The sequence below is a fragment of the Canis lupus genome, chromosome 2 (genome assembly GCF_048164855.1).
Source record: "Canis lupus baileyi chromosome 2, mCanLup2.hap1, whole genome shotgun sequence".
Classification (NCBI taxonomy): Eukaryota; Metazoa; Chordata; class Mammalia; order Carnivora; family Canidae; genus Canis; species Canis lupus.
The window spans coordinates 40690450-40714250 of NC_132839.1; the positions used below are offsets into that span (position 1 = coordinate 40690450).

The following is a 23801-nucleotide window of genomic DNA, read 5'->3' on the forward strand; positions in this document are numbered from 1 at the left end:
CACTGATATCTCCATAGGTTACACTTATTTTCTATCAGCCTACATAGAGACTCCTCTTTATCAGGAGAAAAAAGTTACCTTTTCAAATATGAAAAATTGCTGATCATTAAAAAAAAAAAAAAAAGAATTACCTTAACAACCAGGCAGCAATGAAATGTGACTTATTAGCCCAGAAATGCATATAAAAGTAATATACTCCAAATAGTATCTTATTATCACATATTTTTCCTCTAATGACAAAAACTCCTCTGAAGATTTTGAGACCTATCATTTTTGCCTAATGGTTCTTGGTGACGACTGCAACTGTCTAATCCAAAGCTAAGGGAACACAGCCATAAACTATTAATTGGTTCACTGTTTTCTCTTTATTGTACATGAAACTTTTTAGAGTATTTGTCTGTTGGCAGAAAGAGAAAATTAGCAATCTAGATTTACACCCACAAAGCAGGAAATAAATTGTGTAAGTCTATATTCAGAAGAGCCTCCCCCCACTGAATGAATCCTACTCAACTGGCTCCATTTTCCTGTTTTAGGGAGGATGTATGATCAAGGAAGCTGTAAAATTTCAAGCAGTCTGTTGAATTTTTAAATTATCACTAAAAATGTTTTGACTATACACTTAGAATCTGAGAAGCAGGGAGGGATAAGGCAACCTGATCACTCTAAACAGGCCATGGCCCAGAGCGAAACGGAATAGCTCAGCATATCAACATCATTAACTGCGTCTAAAGACAAAATAGTCACTTTTCTTCTTCCGATCGTCAATACATCACTCCATCACCTCGAGGGGCGGTGAGAACTTGTCACGTGGTTTTATAGCATTTTACCCATTAGAGTGTTGAACAAAGGCTCAGGTTTTCCAGGCAAGACAGGTGTTCATAACAGACTTGTCCAGTGCAGGCCTTGCCCAACAAAATTTTACCAAGGATCTCTGGGACACTGTCTCATGGAAGCAGTGAGACTGGATGGATTCCAGTCTCCTCCAGTGAACTCGGAAGTCAGTCATTTATGCTGTAGGATTTGCCAAATGAACTAGGATGCCCATCCCATTTAATCCCCACAGAGAAAGCTGAAACAATCACCTCTCCCCAGGAGTGAAATGGCATCAATCTGACGCCTGGACCAAAGCCAGCCAACTCAGCTGGAATCCGAGGTTTCTCAGCCAGAAACTGGGACCTTGAATGCATAGCAAGTGGACCTCTTCTTACTCTATTTGCTCTGTTTTTCCAAAAGCAATAAAAATTGTATTTTTTCTTAGGCAAAATTGAAAGTAAAATGTAAAAATAAAAACATACACGTTATTCTGTTGGTCATGCAAATTTGATATTTGCACATAACCAGAGATAATGAACTAAGTTTGTCTTTCTACTTTAAGGTTTGCTCATTGCTCTGGCAGTCAAAGGAAGCCATACATCTAATAAAAATTTTTACAGATTTTAAAAAGATCATATGACAAAATTTTCATTATTTTTTGAACAGAGACACCTATGGTGGCTAAACTATTTCCTAAAGGGGATGAGAAATATCTATTCCTGTATAATTGGCCATCATTTACCAAGTAATTACCCTTTGGACATTGTGGCTGAAGCTTTTGAAACGTGGTTTTCTATGATTACATTAGAGTCAACTGTGTAAGAGAACCAGATCTGAATCCCATTCTCCTCCTCTGAGACTCTTTTCTAATCTAGCTTTCAAGAGTAGCACTTCTTTCTTTCAAAAAGAAGACAGATTTGAAGAAGTGGAGGGGAAAACAACCTTCCTATCCTTGTGCTAAAGATGCTATATGCCCCTATGTATTTTGGATATTACAACACCAATTGCCACAGCTTATGGTAGATGGTGGCAGTAGCCAGGCTGTTAGGCTCTTTTTAAAAATTTCTCTATTGTTTGGAAAATCAGTTTATTGCTTTCCTAAAAACGGAACATGCACATTATAAAGATTTCTAAGAATCTAAAAATCTTCAAACATTGCTGTCCTACCACCCATCACTGCGAAACCTGAGAAACAAAACGAACTCAAACTGCAAAAAAGTCTAATTGATTGCAGTACTGTTGACCCTCGAACAGTACAGGTTTGAAAACTGATAGGTCTAGATATGAGTAGATTTTTTACAACACGGTGCTATAAATGTGTTTTCTCTTCCTTATGATGTTTTTTCTTTTTTAAAAGATTTTATTTATTTATTCATGAGAGACACAGAGAGAGAGAGAGGCAGAGACATAGGCAGAGAGAGAAGCAGACTCCATGCAGGGACTTGATCCCAGGACTCCGGAATCACACCCTGGGCCGAAGGCAAGCCCAAACGCTGAGCCACCCAGGCTTCCCACAGTTTTCTTAATAACACTTTTTCTCTAGTTCAGCTTATTGTAAGAATGAAGTGTATAATACATAGAACACGTAAAATACATGTTAATGGACTATTTATGTTATTGCTAAGGCTTCTGGTCATCAGTAGGCTATTAGTAGTTAAGTTTTTGGGGAGTCAGCTTACAAGTGGATTTTTGACTGCATGGAGGCTTGATGCCTCTAACCCCTGCAATCTTCAAGGGTGAACCCTAATTACATTTCATTAATACATTCTCATTACTGAAAGAGATTAAATGTCAGTGTACCAAAGTCCATGGCCTCTCAATGTATTCTCCAGAAAGCAGAAAACCACGTCGTCCTTGAACACATACATACTCCTCCCTGGAATGGGACCTTCCATCAATCTCAACTTTACCTCTCTCTCTCTTAACCTCAGTGTCAAATGTCTTCCCTCTGGGGATAACTAAGACATTTCACTTTTGAGATAAAGTCAAATTGGAGAGATTTCAAAAAGAAATAAATTAATTCTGCAGATAGTGTTATTTTTTCCTTGCTTGAACTGTGTACTCACTTGAGCCAGATCAACTCTTGCATGGCACAAGGCAGGGGATGAATTATCAATAATTTTAAAACATATTCATCATGATAAAAGATAGCTCTATCTGCTAACTTTTCCTCACAGCTAAAATAATCTATTTCTATTGTTGGGAGGCTGAAAGCAATAGTATATGAAGTAAAGCTTTTTTTTTCCTGTCATAGTCTACTGATATATTTACCTCTTCCCCAACCACAGAGACCATAATTAAGCAAACAAACGTATTTTATGACATGCCAGATTTATTAGTTATTGGACTACCTTCAGTAATGACAATGTTTAATACTATAAAAAAGAACCTGATAAAATTCCAATTTCCATTTTTTATATTCCAAAAAGTAACTCAAAACTGCTTCTCAGGGATCCCTGGGTGGCTCAGCGGTTTGGCGCCTCCCTTTGGCCCAGGGCACGATCCTGGAGTCCCGGGATCGAGTCCTGCATCAGGCTCCCAGCATGGAGCCTGCTTCTCCCTCTGCCTGTGTCTCTGCCTCTCTCTCTCTCTCTCTTTCTCTGTCTATCATGAATAAATAAATAAATAAATCTTAAAAAAAAAACTGCTTCTCAATTCAGTGTTTGACTTTTGCAAAGCAATTCTCTTTATATTAAACCATATTTATATTTTCTTTAGTCATATTATTAGCTTTGCTTAGCAAAACCTTACTGTCTTTTCTCAGTTATTGCTTAAATGTCTTTTTCACAAGAAGGTCACATTTCACCTTCTGCTGTCTTGTGTCATAAAATGGTCAAGTACACTTTTAGGCAAAATTGAGTATAATTATTTTAACAAGAATAGTTACTAAAATAAAAATTAAGAATATCCACATTTACTGAACTTTTGGTTTCATTAACTATTGATAAAAGATTGCATAAGTCATACCCTCAAAAAAGAAAGTCTTTGTTACCACTGTTTGAAACAGGTATGGTCAATGGTACTTCTATTTATTGATTGATTTTTAAAGAGTTTATTTATTTGATAGAGAGTGCACAAGCAGGGGAAGCAGCAGGCAGAGGGAAAGGGAGAAGCAGCCTCCTCACTAAGCAGGGAGCCCCATGTGGGGCTTGATCCCAGGATCACGACCTGAGCCAAAGGTAGACACTTAACTGACTGAGCCAAGCCACCCAGGCATCCTTCAATGGTACTTTTATAATTCAGAAATTTTCAGAGCTCAAAGGGGAGAAGTGAACACATCTGGTCTGCTAAACATCCTAAATATCCATTAATTTGAACCCTACATAAATTTGAATAAAATCTTCTTAAAGCAAAGAAAATTCTACTATGTCCTTTATAGCACTACATTATCTCTTATGAGCTAAACAACATAATTAATAGCAAAGGACAGTGGGGACTGAAAGTGCCAGTGTTCGTCTAAAACATGCATGAACGTATCACATACTCACATGAAAGCCTGTCACTTGGCCTGGGGGAAAAAAAAGAATATGACCACTAATGTTAATCACTTCGAACAGATAGAAAGGACTAGCATTAGCTGAATCAGGATCTGTCCTAATCATATCAGAGTAACTCTATTTTCTGGCGCTGCCAGGAAGGTGGATATTTGGGATTAATCAAACACTTAGATCCCTACTTACATTAACATGCAGATTTGTAATTTTCTAAGAAACTTACATTAATACTCCACTGAACTTAATTCAATTTTTGTTGCAGAGTTCAGGAAGCATTTCTTTATTTTGGTCTTCGAATCAGAATCATTTATTATAGATGTTTCATACAGATACCAGTTAACAAAGCATTCTGGTTGGTAACCTGTTGGATAAACCCGTTTTTATTGCCAAAAAAAAAATGTGCACAAAATACAACTGTTGCATTTTTATGCAAATAAAAATAATGAAATAAAAATGTTCACATTCTTTGAAAAATTAAAAAAAATACTGCACAGTCCACTTACAGTGAGTTCACAGAAATCGATGCTGTCAAGGCTTTTGCTTCTGTGCAGTCTCCCTTTTATTCGTCTTAAAGAAGGTTTTCCTTGGCTGACGCTAGAAGTAGCACCATTTGGATTTTCAGAGGATGGCGTTACCCTGCAAGAAGGGAAAAAAACTTAAAAGGTTTGTAGGTAGATAGGTTTCTCAAGCATGAAATAAGGACTTACTGGAGAATAGCTCTAGAAATCTCGTGCTCTTTTTCAAACAAGAAGGAACCACAGTGGAGCTACCTCTGATCAGATATTCATTCATTCTTTCTTTCTTTCTTTCTTTCTTTCTTTCTTTCTTTCTTTCTTTCCTTTCTTTTCTTTCCTTTTCTTTCCTTTTCTTTCTTTGTCTTTCCTTTCTTTCCTCTTTCTTTCTTCTTTCTTTTTCTTTCTTTCTTTTAAAGATTTTATTTATTTACTCATGAGAGACACACAGAGAGAGAGAGAGGCAGAGACACAGGCAGAGGGAGAAGCAGGCTCCATGCAGGGAGCCTGACATGGGACTCGATCCTGGGTCTCCAGGATCACACCCCTGGCTGAAGGCGGCGCTAAACTGCTGGGCCACAGGGGCTGCCCCAGATACCCTTTCTAAGTATTTCTTAGCAGCTTGCTGGCTTAGAAATTTTTCTTGATGGGGTTCAAACATTTCTACATTAAGACTCACTAAAAGTCAACTCTGTGACCATCAAAGAAGCAATGAAGGCCAGACTGAAGTTTCCTAGGTAACTGGGAGGCATCTGCTCCCCACTAGGTGATTCTTTATCAAGCGCTCAGCCCAGAGCCCAGCACACCTGGAGCAAGTTGGCTATCACTTTGTACAACCACAAATACTGTTCAGCATGCTTTTTCAAGCATGAAAATAACTTCAAAAATTTAAACATGACAGCCAACACTTAATTTTAACATGATTACAGAACCAAGTAAATACAGATAAAAAGAAATGGTAAATAATCTAATCTAATCTATGCACATTGGGATACACGTAAACACACACTCAAAGTCCACCATGTGTTCAATCGCTTCTGTGCCACTAATGCTGGCAGCCTTAGAAGGTGCCCTGGGAACCGGGGAGGAAACTACTTAGTGGATTATCATCTTAGGGATGACAAAGGTTTAAGGAGTAAGACTGATTTGTTAAGTGTGGCTTATGAAAATCAGTTTCCTTATTTTATGATCAGATTTCCTGCTTGTATACATTCCATGTTCATGTACTTTTCAACTTTCCCGACCTAATTAATATTTTATACTTGAAATGCTGTCTGAAAGGGATAGGTCTCTAATGGGGCGCCTGGGTGGCTCAGTCAGGCGTCCAACTCTTCATTTCGGCTCAGGTCATGATCTCAGGGTACTGAGATTGAGCCCCATGGTGAGCATGGAACCTGTTTAAGATTTTTTCTCTCTCCCTCTGTCCCTCCTCTCTGTGAGCGTGCACTCTCTCTCTCTCTCTGTCTAAAAAAAATAGGTCTTCTCTCATTGCTTGAAAAGGACACACTGGATGGACTATTAGCAAAGTAAATTTGACTTATATAATAATAAGATGGTAATGAATATCATAAACTAGACTAGATTAGGTATGCCTGCAGTTTAAAAGTACTACTTCCCTATAGTTAGAATATTTAAAGAGTATGAAAAGATGCAAAATTGAAAAGTAAAGCTTCCTTCTCCCCCCCATCCCAAATCCCCATTCCTTTTTCTAAGGACAACCACCACTAACAGTTCTTTGTATAAACTCCAAACAAATGCCCATGCTTATCCATGTATGTGTGAATCTTCTTTGAGACTTTTTAGCAGTGATCAAATTGCCCTGCACCCTACTTTTTCACTTAGTAATATATCTTGAAGATTTTCCCAGAATAACCAGATCTATTTCAATTTTTAAAAGATTTTATTTTTAATTAGTCTCTACACCCAATGTGGGGCTTGAATTTACAACCCTGAGATTAAGAGTTGCATGCTCTATCTACTAAACTAGCCAGGCATCTCCCCTCCCCACACATTTTTTTTTAAAGATTTTATTTTTAGGTAGTCTCTACATCCAACATGGGGCTTGAACTTACATATTTCATTTATTTTAATGGCTAAACAGTATTTCATTATATAGGTGTACCACAATTTATTCAACCACTCTTCTAACCAATGGGCATTTAGCTTTCAAATGTTTGTTATCAAACTATAAAGCAATGAACATAGTTAACATCTTTGCGCACATAGTATTTACTTAGGAAAGATTACTAGAAGTAAAATGCAGGGTCAGAGGTTTCTAGATGTTGCTAGGTACCACCTTTCAAAAAGGCTTTACCAACTTATACCTCCATCAACAAGATTTAAGAAAGTATGTTCATGTGAGGGTGGGAGTATCCTCAAGTGGAAGAGTGACTTTATCATTTTATAACAACTTCTCTGTATCCTTAATTACACTTACCTTGTTGAAGGGCTGATTTCTATTAAAAAAGACTATTTTGGAGTTTTCCAACATGAATATGGATTTGAAACTGATCTTTATATATTAGTTTTTCCTTTACATATTTCAAGTCTGTTGTATTAGATGCTTTAATGTTTATAACTCATATCTTTCTGGGATTTAACCTTTCATCATATTAAAAGTCTCTGTTCCAGTTAAAGACTTTACCTTAAATGCTATTTTGTCTATTAATTTCCCCATCTACATTTATATATTATCTTTTTTCTTGACTTATCTTTTTCTGTGCTTGTCTTTTCCAAGCCCCTGCTGTCTCCCCCTGCCCTTCTTTTAGCTATACCCTTAATCTTGTTAACTCTTTAGCAGCATGTAACCAGATTATTTTTTCTCTTTTCTTCTTTTAAAAATATTTTATTTATTCATGAGAAAGAGAGAGAGAGAGAGAGAGAGAGAGAGAGAGAGAGGCAGAGACACAGGCAGAGGGAGAAGCAGGCTCCATGCAGGGAGCACGACTTGGGACTCGATCACGGGTCTCCAGGATCAGGCCCCGAGGATGAAGGCGGCGCTAAACCACTGAGCCACCCAGGCTGCCTTATTGTTTTCTTTTTTATCCAATTTGGGAATCTGTATCTTTTGAGAGAAACTTAATCCATTCAAATTTGTTGTGTTTACTAATATATTTAGGTTTATTCCTGCCACATTGTTTTATAGTTTATATTTTTCTAGTTTAAATGCTTTCTTTTTCTTTTCCCACCTTTTTAATATGATTGAGTTTTCTATGTCTCCACCCACCCCTGGACTCTCTCCTTTCCAACTCGTAGTTCAAAGTTACACATCTAAAAACAAAACAAAACAAAACAAAACAAAAACAAAAAACAAAGTTACACATCTTATTAGGGCAACTCTTAACTCTAGCTAACTATATACACACACATATTTATATATTTATATGTGCATAGGTAAATATATGCATACATATATACATACTTCTATATTTCCAGAATACATTTGTACACACATATATATTTAAACTGAAATATTTCTATCAACATCTACAGTTCAGTGGTATTCCTATCTGCTGTTCCACAAGAAACAACATTAAACCCACCTCCGTTTCCCTTCTTTTCCAACACCAGGACAACCCTACCAAAAGCTCCACCCTTTCTTGGAAATAGTTTCAAGGTCTCTTAACTTCTCTTTCATACTTTTGATCCCTTTATTCTTTAGTGGTTCTTTAGCTTACTCTAGATTGCTAACTTGCTTTTCAGTTTTATCCGATCAGCCATTCTCTTTCAGTTTAATAAGCAAAGGTTAAATTTCTGAAGTGTCTCATACAGTGTTTTATTAATATTCTCTTGCATCTTTCTGAAAATAACCATTTAAATCGATGGTTTTTCTATTTTCTCAGGACTTAGTTCTTTTGTTTGTTAAGTACAGTAATTCTCTTAATACTGGCTTTCTCCAACTGTTTGGTAATTTTTAATGTCTACTTATACTTGTATTAGAGAACATCTGTTTCTGCATTGTCCAGATTATTGTGGCCTGCCTTTGGCAACTCTGGCAGGGAGATGGGACAGGCTGTTATGAAGTAACTTCTCTTCTGGGTCACGGCTCAGTAGCTATCTCAGCTACAGCCCTGTGTCTCTGGCCCAAGAGCTTGCATTCACTGCTTTGGTAAGTGAGAAAGCAACACTGTTGTCCACAACTTGTCACAAACTAGGGAGGCAAGGAGTCAACTGAGCATCGAATCTGTTTAATTCCCCAAATGTCCTCTGCTCCTTCCATCCCTGGAATGCTGCTGCACGCTATCAACCTCTCTTTGTGCAGAAATGTTCTGCTCATTTTGTGGACAGTGGTTCCTACAAGGCTTTTCTCTCAGTAGATCCATCCAATCTAGTATGTACATTTCAGAGATTCTGCAAAAATGTTGGTCCATTGATGGCATTTGGTGTTGTTTACTCAAACTGTTAGTATTTTTGTTGTGGCTTTAAAAAAAAAAAAAAAGTAGTACATCGTACAGTGTTGCTCTCTTCTCTGCAGAATAAAAGCTTCCGTGAAAATAATGAAGAATTTCATTTAAGAGAAGAAGGCATATAGGAAAGAAAAACAGATTTGCAAAACAATATGTAAGTCTTAAGTTCTGTTTCTTTTCTCTCTTTGATAGCATTGATTATGTGATATAATCATAAGAAATTAATGTAAACTTTTTTTAAATTTTTTTTAAATTTTTATTTATTTATCATAGTCACAGAGAGAGAGAGAGAGGCAGAGACATAGGCAGAGGGAGAAGCAGGCTCCATCACTGGGAGCCCGATGTGGGATTCGATCCCAGGTCTCCAGGATCGCGCCCTGGGCCAAAGGCAGGCGCCAAACCGCTGCACCACCCAGGGATCCCTAATATAAACTTTTTGACAAAGATATTTTTCACAAGTTTTTCTCTCATTTGACTTGAAAAGTATCACTATTTACCTTTTTACCAAACCTAAAATCTGAAGTCTGTGATTTTATATACACCAAATGTATACATGACTGACAGCCAAGAAATTTATTAGACTTAACTCAATGTAATATCAAGTCTAGTGATGAAATCAGGAAAAAAAAATCCTATCTAAATATAACTAAAACTCCTAAATATAATACTTTTCTGCTGGAACCTCGTTAAGAATAGAGAGGAATATTTACAATTCAGTTAAGACGAGCTGTACTTGGATACAAAAAGCCCAGGAAGGACAGTTCTTTCTGACGTCTCCACATGGAGATGTGGAGGAAAAAAAAAAAGGAGTATTTTGTTGTTGTTGTTCTAGTTTTTTGGTTTTTGGTTTGTTTTTGTTTTGGTTTATTTATTTATTTATTTGAGAGAGAGAAAGAGAGAGAGACAATATAAGTGGAGTGAGTATAGAGAGACAGAATCTTAAGCAGGCCCCACACCCAGCATGGAGCCTGATGTGGGGCTTGATCTCACAATCCTGAGATCATGACCTGGGCCGAAATCAAGTCTTGGACACTTAACGGACTGAGCCACCCAGATGCCCCAGGCATATTTTTAATCCCAAGGTCCCACTCTCCTGATGGTGTGGTCTGAACTGAATTAACTCAGACTCTGGGCTTTATTTCCCAAATATTTAGGAGAATGGCCCTTGATGACAGGGAAAATAAAGTTAGTAACTGAGATGTAAGCATTTTGGGTATTTTCCCTTGAATTCTGGGGAAATCGATATTTAGCTTACAATGAAGTTTTTTTCCTAATTCTTAATTCCATTTATTCATCTCTAGGGGATGACTGGGGAGAAAATTTCTGCTTCTCTCCACTCTGTTCATAACCTCTGTAATACAACCATGTTTTTTCTTGTGGTCAGGGCTGGCATGCTTGACAGGCAGAAACCCTCTCATTTGGTTTCTTTTTTTTTTTTTTTTCCTCATTTGGTTTCTAATGCAGAAGTTTGGGCTCACAACAATTTCTGACCACGGTTCACTTGGAATGAACAACTCCTAAGCTTGCCTACCTCATCCATCTCTAATTTCTAGTGGAAAAGATCTCAGTATTAACAAAGAATTGGGCAAAAATAATCAAAATGGTAGAAATTAAGCAGTTACACAAGAACAAAGTACCAATAGAAATAACACCTAACAATCTTTCTACATGATATTAATTTTAAAATATCAGGAATTAGGGATGCCTGGGTGGCTCAAGGGTTGAGCGTCTGCCTTTAGCTCAGGTGGTGATCCTGGGGATCTAGGATCGAGTCCTGTACCGGGCGCCCCACAGGGAGCCTGCCCCTCTCTCTCATGAATAAATAAATAAATAAATAAAGCCTTAAAAAATATATCAGGAACTGATAACCACAACCTACTCAAGAAGAATACTGATGGGTGATAGCAGAGCATCTTTCCCCCAGACAATGGGAAGTACAAACAAGGGTGTAAGAACAGAGGCCTCGAGATACTGCTAAGCACAGCAAGGCAGCTGACTTTAGAAAGATACTGAATTCTTGTGAAGGATGCTTCCATTAATGCTGGTAAAATGCTAATTTTTGTCTTTAAGTATCAGACTTCAGAAGCCTTAAAATGTTTATATACATGGCTGGCCCTTAGTTGTACATATAAATAAGAATGTGTATAACTGGCTACAATTTGCGCATTAAAGAAACTAAGAAAGGGATGGATGCTAACTAGACTTACTGTACTGATCATTTTGCTATATAGATAAATACTGAATCATTATATTGTACCCCTGAAAGAAATATGTTGTATGTCAGCTATACCTCAATAAAGAAAAAAAAGAAAGAAACCAAGAAAGGATGTGGATATTAGAGCCATTCCTGTCCCATCACAGGAACCTCTGTGACCCATGAGGGGGCTATGGGCCACCCTTGGAGAAACAACATTCTATAAGGCACTTTCCAGTTGTTTTGTACCTGTTTTCGGTTGTTCTTCCTTTCTAGACTGTCACGTCCCTGCTCAAATGTGTTTTTAACCCCAACAACTGGCATAAAACCTGATGTGTGACTCTGGGCAAGTCAATGACCTCATTTGTAAAACTGGGAGGAAAACAGCAGCTACCTCATAGTGGTGCTGCAGGTTATATGAGGATGTTTGGAAAGCACTTCTACTGGGCCCATTAGGTAATAAACTCAAGGAATGGCAGCTCTTTTTTTTTTTTTTTTACAGAATCTGCCTACTGGACAACTACTTGAATGAGTGCACTGATGCCACACCACCTTCAATAGTTACTCAATCAAATAGCGGGGAGAAATGTCTTTAGAGGCATGAAGAAAATGAGGTGACATTCTCTTTTCCCCCTAAGATCAGTGTAAATGATACTAAGGGCACTCCATGCAAAAATCTGGATGAATAACAATAAAACTATTATGAAAATATTTTTCACATTTCACATAAAATCGACAGGAATAACAATTGTTTGGGCTTCACACCTATTGAAAAGCAGAGAGTTGGCCTCAGTACCTGTACTTGATTGGTTGGTGCTCCCTCTCCATTTTTCCTAACCCCAGGAATCTGTGAATGGGACTCTCATTTAGAAAAAGGGTCTCTGCAGAAATAATGAAGGGTCCTGAGATGAGATCATCCTGGATTATCCAGGTGGACTCTAAATCCAATGACAAATGTCCTTATAAGAGACAGAAGTGGAGAAGACACAAAGACCATGTGAAGAGGTAGAGAAATATGGGAGTGAGTCAGCCACAAGGAATGCCTGGAACCACCTGGAATGGGGAGAGGGCAGGAAGGATTCCCACCTAGAGCCTTCCCGGAAGCCTGGTTCTGTAGACACCTTGATTTCAGACTTCTGGCTTCCAAAACTGAGGGAGAATACACTTCTGCTGTTTTAAGCTACTGAATCAGTGGTAATCTGTTACAGCAGCTCTAGGAAAAACAGTGCCCTGCTGCCTCTTTTCAGAAGCAGCAAATATAGAAGATACCCACTGGCTGCAAGCTGCACAAACTCACACCTACTTTGGGTAGAGGTCACAGGCCTTAGTTCTATGTTCTTAAACACTAATGATTCAAAACCAAACAGTCCTACTTCCTAAATTTCTTGGAGAAGGAGACAAGGAGAAGACAAAGTTCTTGCAGGCTCCAGTGATGCAGATCTGGCTGTTTGTCTGCTTTACTTTCCACCAAAAATGGTGTACAAATCTATTATTCCTTATAGGAATTGCAGAGCCAATCAGAAAGATGAAAAGATGGTGCACAGAAGAAAGCTAATGAGCACAAGTGGTCAAACTAGATAGAAGTGTGGGGCCAGAGCCCTGGACCAGGCAACCCTATCCTTTATTTCCATCCGCATAAGCTTTGCAGGCATGCCATCGTTCCACACAGACTGCAAGAATTTAGAGAGAGAGGAACACAGACAGCATGCACTTTCGCGTAAGCACATTCATATAAATCTTCATATGTGCCACAACCAATTATCATAGTATCCTTCACATCTTCTAAATGGGTATAGTGCATCCCAAGGTCCGACAATCCATGCTGATGTCTGCTATTGGTTCCTACCTACCATGCTGGAGTCAGAACCCATATCCACACATCTTCTTGCTATGTAATAGTGCCTGTCTTAATTCCCCATATGCCGTTGGCTCTAATACTGGCAAAATGAAATGTTATCTAGAAAATCAATTCCAGAGGATGTAAGAGAGAGATGAGTCAGGCAGCACAATATTCTTCACAATATTCTTCAACTTAAAGAAAGGACTATATATATATACGTTTGAAGTACCATCCACTCTAGAGTTTCCATCATGTATGCTCTTCACTTTGCCATTATAGAAATTATATTAGCATTTGCAAATTCACTTAACATTGAGCAGAAATTCTGGAATGCTCATTTAAAATTGTGGATAAGTTAAACAAAATCCCCTGGCTTTTTCCAGGCTCTCTCTTCATTAGATGGTTTTTAAGTACAGCCCTGGTTCCCTGCCTGCCTGCCTGCCTGAAACATGAATCTCTAGAGCACAAAAGTTACCTGGATTTTATTTCTTTGTGTCCTCTCTTCACACACTGTATTGGGGAATGTATTCTCAGAAGCAGCACTCCACTGAAAAAGAATAAACCTAGTATCCTGACTTGGTGGCCCAGTGATGCTAATTAATATTCATGCCCAACAGTTCCTCAAACAATATTCCCACATCTTAGTTTTTAAATTTAACATCAAGAAAATTTCCTTCCCGGTTATGCATTATTAAGAACTGGGTAATGGGCATTAAGGAGGGCACATGATATGATGAGCACGTGTCATACGCAACTGATGAATTATTAAAAACTATATCTGAAACTAATGATGTACTATATGTCGGCTAATTGAATTTGAATTTAAAAAAAGAATAAATCTATTCAACATGTATCTTTTCAGAAACTATTTTGTACCAGATACCAGTTATAGGGGACTTAGTAATGAACCAAACAGACAAAAAGGCCTGCCCCCATGCAACTTACATTCCAGTGGCACGGCTGTGTGTGTGTGTGGGGGTAGTATGCATGGCAATTAAGTAAAATATGTAGTGCCTTATATATTGTAAGTGCTCAGGAGAAAAAGCAGAGCTGGTGCTGACCTCTTTTTTTCTTCTTTCTTTCCTTTATCAACCTGAAAAGCCATCTTCCAATGTTACTGCTTCTTGCTTCATAATAGCGACAGTCTTCATATATTTGCTAAAAATCTTCTTCCGTGGACATTTCTTAATTACTGCCAACTATTACCAGTCTAGTCCTTGATGTGTTATCCCTTGCTATTCATCAAATTAAAATACTGTTTGCAGAATACATCTCTCTCTTTTTAAAAATGTTTATTTGATTGAGAGAGGAAAGGTGGGGGAAGGGGGCAGAGAAGGAGGGAGAAACTCAAGTGGCCTCTTCACTGAGGGTGCAGCCAGATATAGGGCTGGATCTCAGGACCTCCAGGTCAGGACCCCAGCTGAAACAGAGTTGGAGGCAGTGCCACCAAGGTACCCCTAAATTTCTTTCTTTAAATAAATTATTAGAGGGAGGGCGGTGAGGAAGACACTAATAGTCACTAAGCACCCATTATTCAGCCAGACCTAGTGGCAGAGGCTTTGTATTCATTATCTCAGTTGATCTGGGTTATGACCCCAGGAGGTAGATAACATCATTCTCACCATACAGACCAAGAAACAGATACTCCAGTAACTTGCTTAAGGTCACAGAGTAAGTGGCACAGCTGAATTTGAACTCTGCTGCCCATATTTTTTGGTCTTACCTCCAAAATTCTTCATTATGGGGCATTCTTTTTTTTTTTTTTTCTTTTAAGCTTTTTTTTTTTTTTTTTTTGGTTGCTCCATCTTTATATTCCTTGGATCACTCATTTAGTCTTAGATGGCACAAACTACTTTTCTCAAATGCCTACCAGCGGCCTCACTTCCTTTTCCCTATAACCTTGAAATTCAATTCAATTAAAATCGAACTGTGTCCATCTCCACAGAACCTCGCCGACCACAAAATTTAAAATCAAAATAGCCACTGAAGAGCAAGGTTGCTGACATATTCTTTTGACAGTCCCCATCCCTTCGCTGGACTATCTGGTGACAGAGCCTCACGCTGAAGCCTCGAGGCGGCGGAACGCCCGGGCAGCCCCGGGGACGCCACATGCCCCCCTTGAACGCTCACGGAAACGCGACGCAACCCGAAAGATCATCAGCTGTGGCCGCCAGACCTGCAAAACTTCGGACATTTTTTCTTTTAAGGGCGATCTTTTCCCGTTACCCCCAATAACGGTTTCCAGGTCAGAGGAACTGGAACGCGTGCAGACAAAATGCAGCCCGCCTCGTGCCACTAGCGCCTCGGCACTTGCTCCCTCGCGGCGGGGGCGAAACCCCGAGCGACCGCCTCGGCGGGGACCGGCTGGCAAGGACAGCCCCGGGCGGCAGCCGCCGGGCCCCCGCCTTCCCTCCGGGCGCCGTCTGCGTGTGGCGGCCGCACCTGCCCGCGGGGCGCGGGCCCCCCCACGGGCTCCGAAATGGCTGCTGCGCTCGGCGCTCCCCGCGCCCTCGGGCCCGCCCGCCCGGCCTCGCCGCCCGCCCGCCCGCCCGGCCCCGGCCCCGGCCCGCGCCCGCGCCCGCCGCGCCCTCACCACAGCCTCCTCTTGAGCGGCAGGAGGCTGCCGCGGTTGGAGGGGGTGACGCCGATGGCCATCTGCAGCACCGTCAGGTATTTCTGGTACTTCATCTTGTCCCCGCTGCGCTCGCGGGCAGGGCCCCGCCGCCGCCGCCGCCGCCGCAGACACAGCCCCTCCAGGCGCCGCATAGATCAGCTCTGGGCCATCCGCCGCCGCCGCCACAGCTCCCGCCGCTCCCGCCGCTCCCGCCGCCGCCGCCGTGCGCGCCCGGCTCCCGCGGCTCCCGCGGCTCCCGCGGCTCCGGCTCCCGCTCCCGCTCCGGCTCCCGCCGCCCTCGCCGCCGCGGCCGCGCGTGGCCGGAGCTCCCGCCGCCGCCGCCGCCGTAGCCGTAGCCGTGCGTGCCCGGCCGCTCCCGCCGCCGCCGCCGCCGCCGTGCGTGGCCCGCCGCTGCCGCCGCCCGCACCGCCCCCTCCGCCCGGCCCGCGCGGCCCCCGCGGGCGCCCCGGGCGGCGGGCCCGGCTCCACTCCTCCTGCCCGAGCGGCCGGAGCTGCCGGGCCGCCGCCCCCGCCCCCGCCTCCCTGGCCCCGCGCCGCGTGTGCCTCGGTCTCCTCGGAGGCTGCCGTCAGAGCCTTTGCAACCGTGTGGAGTCCAGGAGAACCCCCTGACAACTCCCAGAAGACAGAGAGAAAAAAAAAAATGGTTTTAGTCTATGATTCTCGGTTAATGGTTTGCAATCATCATGTATGTGTTCTAGCCTAAAGTGTTTGAAGATTTTATGTTTACATAAAAATGCATCTATGCAAAGTGCATGTATGTGTATGATGGTGTATATACGATACATGACGTATGCACCATATATGTGTACGTATCTGTGTTTGTGTGTGGCATATATGTATATGTGTGTATTTTTACATAAAAATGCATGTACGTGTATACACATACATGCTATATATAATACGGACGGTGTATATACTATATACACGATGTATGTAGCATGTATATGTGTGTATATATGTATATGTGTATTTTTACATAAAATGCATCCATGCAAAATGCATGTATGTGTATACACGGACATACTATATATATATAATACAGAAGGTGTATATACTATATACATGATCTATGTGGCATATGTATGCATCCATATATGTGTGTGCATATATATATATATATATATGTATACAGTCCTTTCTTGCACAGTACTTTGGAACTGTACCAATGACTGTGAACCATGCAAAATTGTTTTATTTATTTATTTATTTTGCAAAATTGTTTTAATGATCAATTGGGAAAATTAAGATTGTTCCATGACCTTTAAAATTTTTGTCAAAACAGTCCAAACTCTCTTCATGAGTGGTTGTAAATTTATAAGGAAATGAAAAAAAAAGTAAAACTAATCATTCAATGCACTGTAGTTTGAAATATCACAGACATTGAGAATTAAGCTGTAAGTGTATTAAGTAAATGGAAAAAAAAGTAAGACTAATCATTTAGTACACTGTAGTTTGAAATATTACAGACATTGAGAATTAAGCTGTTTGATAAGAGAAACTTATCAAAGGTAACTCGAATAGTGCTCGTCTTCTCCTGGTAGAATTGTCATATAGAGCATCTTTTCTGAGCCTTGGTGATGCATCATGTTTGGATGACTTTCAAAATTTTATCCTCTGAGCTTTCAATGTGAAATATGTCAGAATTCCTTTAATGTGACATTGTCTGGGACATCCTCATCCTTTTCATCACAACCAGTCTCCTCATCCTAGTTCATATTCAGTAAGTTCCTCTGGCTGCAAATCTAGACTCTCTGGAAAGACGGCAGTGTCAGTATCTTCACAGTTGCCTGTTTCTTCTATAACACGATTTATATTCCATTCAAATTTCCCTTCACTTCCGTCTATCATTTTTCTCTTTGCTGCACTATCATCTTTGTTTAGCAATTCTCTCTGAAAGTTTCCCATTTTCATACAATACTGTGTGGGTTTACCACTGGGAGATACTAGATTATCAACTGCACACTTTACTGTCATTACCTGAACTATTGCAGATGTGCAGTTACCAATCACTGACAGACTTTGAAAGAATGGCTATGATTGCTCACTGATCATGATACGTATGTTAATTACATGGTGATTTGTAGAGCTACCATGGAACTTTATGCATTTTTCTCACAGTTAATAGGCTATGATAACTGAAATGTGAACCATATTGTTGAGCTACTGGTGTTATTTAACTAAGTCATAGTAGCTCACATCAGGCATATCTGAACCTGCAAAGCAAGGACTGCTTCTCTGTGTGTGTGCGTGTGTGTATATAATATGTATATACGAACAGTACAGATAAGGTAACTTGTACACCCATCAGACAGAATTACCAAATGTTAACATCCTCCCTCCACAGTACATCTCTCTTGTACCTCTATTTAAACACTGCATTTTCAAGTTAATTAGCATGTAAAATTAGAACAAACAAAAAACAAAAAATAAAATAAAATAAAACAAAGATCTTCTAGTATGCTCCCAACATGATTTCACAGTAACTTTGGTAAGAAAGCTCATCTTAATCCACTTCACTTTTCTTTATCCAAATGTTTTAGCTCTCACAAAGAATGAAGAATTGGCAGATCTTTGACATTTCAAATGTTTATCCACACACGGGTCAGCACCTTGGAGCAGTACTTTGAAAAGGCATCAGAGCCTATACTTACATCTTCATCCTCTTTTATGGCCTTTTATATCACCTTCTCATATTTCTTGTAAGATATTTGATGAAAATACTGTGCTATACTCAAGGATTAGACAACTGAAGGCTGAGGGATCAATTCAGGATAATGAAAGATAAAAATAAACCTGGTAGAAGCACTTCCAGAATGGCAGAAAATCTGCTTCTCCATAAAAAGGGAATACTGGCTAAAATTGTCAAAATCAACCTTCTCAGAACTTCAGAAATTAACCAAAGACTTGCAACAAACCAAAGAGTGTGTATACAAGAGAAAGTACTGAATCTTGGTTGGAACAGTGAGCTTTATAGCATCTGACTTGTCCAATTCACATCTCTCCAGCTCTGTGGTAGTCTTGTAAACCAACAGCCTTATAATTAAACAGTGGTTTTGAAAACCAGTATGCTAGCAGCCACTGGAGGCAGCAGAATGGGTTCAGAGGTCCCCAAAAGCCTTATCCCCAGAGAACTGTCATTATTTGACTTGAGAAGCTCCATCCATAGGGATTGTCTTTATTTGACGTGGCTTAGAACTCACTTTGTGCAGATAGCCTTATTCCTATTCCTAGGACATTTGTCAGAAACAATCAGAAGCAATTGTTTAACATCACAGCTACCTGAGGTAGTGAAACTAGTTGGGGCTAGTTTCACCAAAAAATTTAAAGGACAGATGGAGAATGAGATTCCATAATATCAAGGACTATGCACATGTTCAGGAAATGCCTGATAAGGCCCTAATCTCTCATGTCTGGCTGACCTTAAAGTTCAGTGGCAAGCAGAAAGGGAAGGCTAGGGAAGAGTTGTAAACTACTTATCAGAATGTTGAAGGTGTACACACACACACACACACACACAGCTTCTCATCAAAGACTGGGACACTTACTGGTTGGAAAACATTTAGGGAAATTTCTGTCCAATAATTGGCTTATACTAAACACCTGAGAAGAAATTTTGGTAGCCAAACATGACAAAGAATACAGACTTTACAGAATTAGCTCAGCAAAGTCAATGAACAAACAAAACAACAACGAACCACCAGTAACAAACCCTGGAGTGAGATGGGAAGGATATCATTTCTAGAGTTGCCACATTCTATTATTCAAAATGTCCAGATTCCAACAGAAAATTATAGGACTTGGAAAGCAACAGAAAAAAAAATGGCCAAGATAAGGGGGAAACGCTGTTAATAGAAACTTTGAGGAATCCCAGGCATTGGATTTATTGGACAAAGATTTTAGATCATCTGTTATAAATATGTTCACTAAAGGAAATCATATCTAAAGAATTAAAGGGAATAAAGGGGAAAGGAGAAAAATGAGTGGGAAATATCAGAAAGGGAGACAGAACATGAGAGACTCCTAACTCTGGGAAATGAACTAGGGGTGGTTGAAGGGGAGGTGGGCAGGGGGTGGAGGTGACTGGGTGACAGGCACTAGCGGGGGCACTTGATGGGATGAGCACTGGGTGTCATTCTATATGTTGGCAAATTGAACACCAATAAAAAATAAATTTATAAAAAAATTTAAAAAAATAAAGAAAGGGAAATCTGAGAACAACGTCTCACCAAATACATAATTTAAAAGAAGATTGAGAGGATCCCTGGGTGGCTTGGCAGTTTAGTGCCTGCCTTCAGCCCAGGGCGTGATCCTGGAGTCCCGGGATGGAGTCCCACATTGGGCTCCCTGCATGGAGCCTGCTTCTCCCTCCGCCTGTGTCTCTGCCTCTGTGTGTGTGTGTGTGTGTGTGTGTGTGTGTGTGTGTGATGGGTAAATAAATAGAATCTTTAAAAAATTTTTAAAAAAGATTTAAATTTTAAAAATAGAAATTTTGGAGTTGAAAAATACAATGAAGTAAAGTATTCATTAGAAGAACTCAACAACAAGTTTGAAATAGCAGAAGTAAGAGTCAGTGAATTTGAAAATAAGTCAATTGAGATTATCCAGTGTGCTGAACAGAAAGACAAAACAATAAGGAAAAATGAACAGAGCCTCAGAGAACTATGAAGAACCATTAAGCGTACCAACATATGCACAAAGTCTCAGAAGGAAGAGATAGATAAAGAGACACAAAGAGTATTTGAATAAATAACTGAAAAATTCTCAGATTTTACAAAATTATATTAATCTGCACATCCAAGTTGGATATACTCAAGGTAGTCCAAACCCAGGCATATATAGTCAAATTATTGAAAGCCAAAGACAATGAGAATCTTGAAAGCAGCAAGAAAAAAGCAACTCATCACATACAGGGATTTTCTATAAGATTAATATCTGATTTCTCAACAGAAATCATGGAGATCAGAAGGGAAGACATTTAAAGTACTGAAAGAAAAAGATTACAAATGAAGAATTCTGTATCTATCAACATTATCCTTCAAAAATGAAGGAGAAATTAAGGTATTTCCAAATAAACAGAAACTGGCAAATCATCACCAGCATACATGCATTCTAAGAAATACCAAAAGAGTCCTTCACACTAAAATTAGAGGATAGCAGACAGTAACTTGAATCCACACACAGAATTAAAGAGCACTAGTAAAGAACACTGCAGAGCTGAATATAAAAGAGAATATAAGATATTTAATTTTTTAATTTTTAAAATCTTTTAATCAAAATATTTGCAGTTGGAACTTCTTTTTACTATCCAACTTAAAAGGTAACTTAAATGAGATATTCATTTATAATGTATAAATATGTAATTTGTATGGCAATAATAGCACAAAAGAGGTAGGAGAGAATGGAGCTATATTGGAGCATAGTTTTGGTGTATGATTAAAATTAAGTTGGTACTAATTCTACTTAGATTATTTCAAGTTAAGAAGTTAATTGTAGGGTGCCTGGGAGGCTCAATCGATTAAAGTATCTGCTTTTGGCTCAGGTCATGATTCTGGAGTTCTAGAACCAAGCCCCACATTGGACTCCCTGCCCATTGGGATTGGGGAGTCTGTTTCTCCCTTTCCCTCTGTGCCTCCCCTCACTCCTGCTCTCTCACTGTCTCTCATACTCTCTCTCAAGTAAATAAAATATTTTTTAAAAAGTTAATTGTAATTGTAAAAAAAGGACTACCATTAACGTTAGAATATAGAAAAAGAGGCAAGAAGAAAATTAAAATGGTACATTCTAATATATACAGCACAAAAGAAAGCAGTAATAGAGAAATGGAAGAAGAAAAAGACACAAGACATGTAAAAAACAAATAGCAAAATGACAGCTGTAAATCTTACCTTAATAGTTACTTTATTTTATTTTTTTTGGGGGGGGGGGAGTAGTTACTTTAAATGTGAATTACTAAACATTCCAATCAAAAGGCAAAAGATTGGCAGAATGGATATAAAAACATGATCTAGGGGCACCTGGGTGGCTCAGTCGGTTAAGCATATGACTTTTGATTTTGGCTCAGTTCATGATCTCAGGGTGGTGGGATCAAGCCCTGTGTTAGGCTCCACAATGCGTATGGAGCTTGCTTGAGGTTCTCTTTCTTCCTCTCCCTCTGCTCCTCTCTCTCTCTTTCCCTCTCCAAAACAAAACCAAAACCAACCAAACAAAACATGATCCAATTGGATGCTATCTACAAGAGACAACTTTAAAGACACAAATGTGTTAAAGTGAAAGAATAGAAAGTACCATGTAAAAAGTAAAAAAAAAAAAAAAAAAAAAAAAAAAAAATAAGGAGTGGCCATACTAATATCAAGCAGAATAGACTTTGGAATAAATTGTTACTAAACACAAAGAACATTTAGACTGATGAAAGGGTCCATCTCTTAAGAAAACATAACAATTAGACACATATATTCACATAACATCTGAGCACCAAAATAGCAAAAATTAATATTATCAAAGGGAAAAAATAGAGAACTCAACAATAGTAATTGAAGATTTCAACACCTCCACTTTCTATGATGGCTAGAGCAAGGCAGAAGTTCAGCAGGAAGTGGAAGACTTGAACAGCACCATAAACCAAATAGACCCAACACATCTGTATCACACCCAACAACAGGAAAATACACATTCTTCTTAAATGCATGAACATTCTTTAGGATAGATTCCACATTCAGCAGCAAAACAAGCCCTCAACAAATTTAAAAGTGTTGAAATCATACAAAGTATGTTCTGCAACAAGAATGGAATTAAATTCAAAACCAGTAACAAGAAAATTTGGGAAATTCACAAATATATGGAAATTAAATGGAACACTCCTAAATAACCAATGAAATGAAGAAATCATGCAAGAAATTAGAAAAAACTTTTGATGAAAGAAAAAAGGCATAACATAAAATTTAGATGCAGCTAAGGAAGTGCTTAGAAAGAAATTTATAGTTGTGAACACAGTATTGGAAAAGATAATAAAGCTCCTATTTATAGCTCACTCTTCCACCTTAACAAATTGGAAAAGAAGAGCAGTTTAAACCCAAAACAAGCAAAAGGAAGGAAATGATAAAGATTAGAGAATAAATAAATGAAATAGAGACCAGAAAAAATGATGCAGAAAATCAATAAAACCAAAAGTTGGTTTCTGGAAGAGATCAATAAAATTTTAGACAAGCCTTTAGCTAAACTGGTCAAAGCAAATAAAAAGAGAAGATTTAGGGGATCCCTGGGTGGCTCAGTGGTTTGGCACCTGCCTTAGGTTCAGGTCGTGATACTGGGGTCCTGGGATCGAGTACCGTATTGGGCTCCCTGTATGGAGCCTGCTTCTCCCTCTGCCTGTGTCTCTGCCTGTGTCTCTGCATGTCTCATGAATAAATAAATAAATCTTAAAAAAAGAGAGAAGATTTAAATTACTAAAATTTGGGATGAAGGATTACTACCAATCTTGCAGAAATAAAAAAACTTTATAAGTGAATACTATGAGTGATTGTATACCAACAAGTTAAATAACCTAGGTGAAATGGAAAAATTCCTAGAAAGACCAGACTACTAAAACTAACTCAAGAACATACAGAAAATATGAGAACTATAACAAAGAGATTGAATAAAAAACCTTCCCACCAAAATAAGCCCAAGTCCAGAGGAGAGAAGTTATGTCAGTGTTGTTCACTGCTGTATCTCTGGTACCCAGAATAGTGCCTGGGATGTAGTAGGCACTCAGTAAATATTTGTTGAAGTTGAATGAGGGCACAAGTGCAAAGTAAAAGACTTCATGACTTTTCATAAAGCATAACATTTTCTTTAAGAACAGACCAGCTATTCGCAGAGTTTTCTGTAGCTGGAAAGCTGACATTGTATTACAAGGCCAAGGAAATAAA

At 39.2% G+C, this 23801-nt stretch overlaps 1 protein-coding gene across 20 annotated transcripts in view; it reads right to left on the reverse strand.

Moving 5' to 3' along the window:
• The window catches only part of TJP1 (tight junction protein 1), a 249479-nt gene extending 233423 nt beyond the window's left edge, over window positions 1-16056 (reverse strand). For 16 of the 20 annotated variants that reach the window (XM_072796363.1, XM_072796348.1, XM_072796340.1 and 13 more), the window contains exons 1-2: window positions 15853-16056; window positions 4811-4943 (exon numbers count right to left, since the gene is read on the reverse strand). In XM_072796363.1, the coding sequence (XP_072652464.1) occupies window positions 4811-4943; window positions 15853-16025 (306 nt within the window). In that variant the 5' untranslated portion in view covers window positions 16026-16056. Of the gene's footprint in view, window positions 1-4810; window positions 4944-8007; window positions 8090-14320; window positions 14880-14982; window positions 15024-15435; window positions 15583-15852 lie in introns of those variants that run through there. The other 4 variants (XM_072796282.1, XM_072796288.1, XM_072796220.1 and 1 more) reach the window with 4 other exon arrangements.
• Window positions 16057-23801: the final 7745 nt, after the last annotated feature.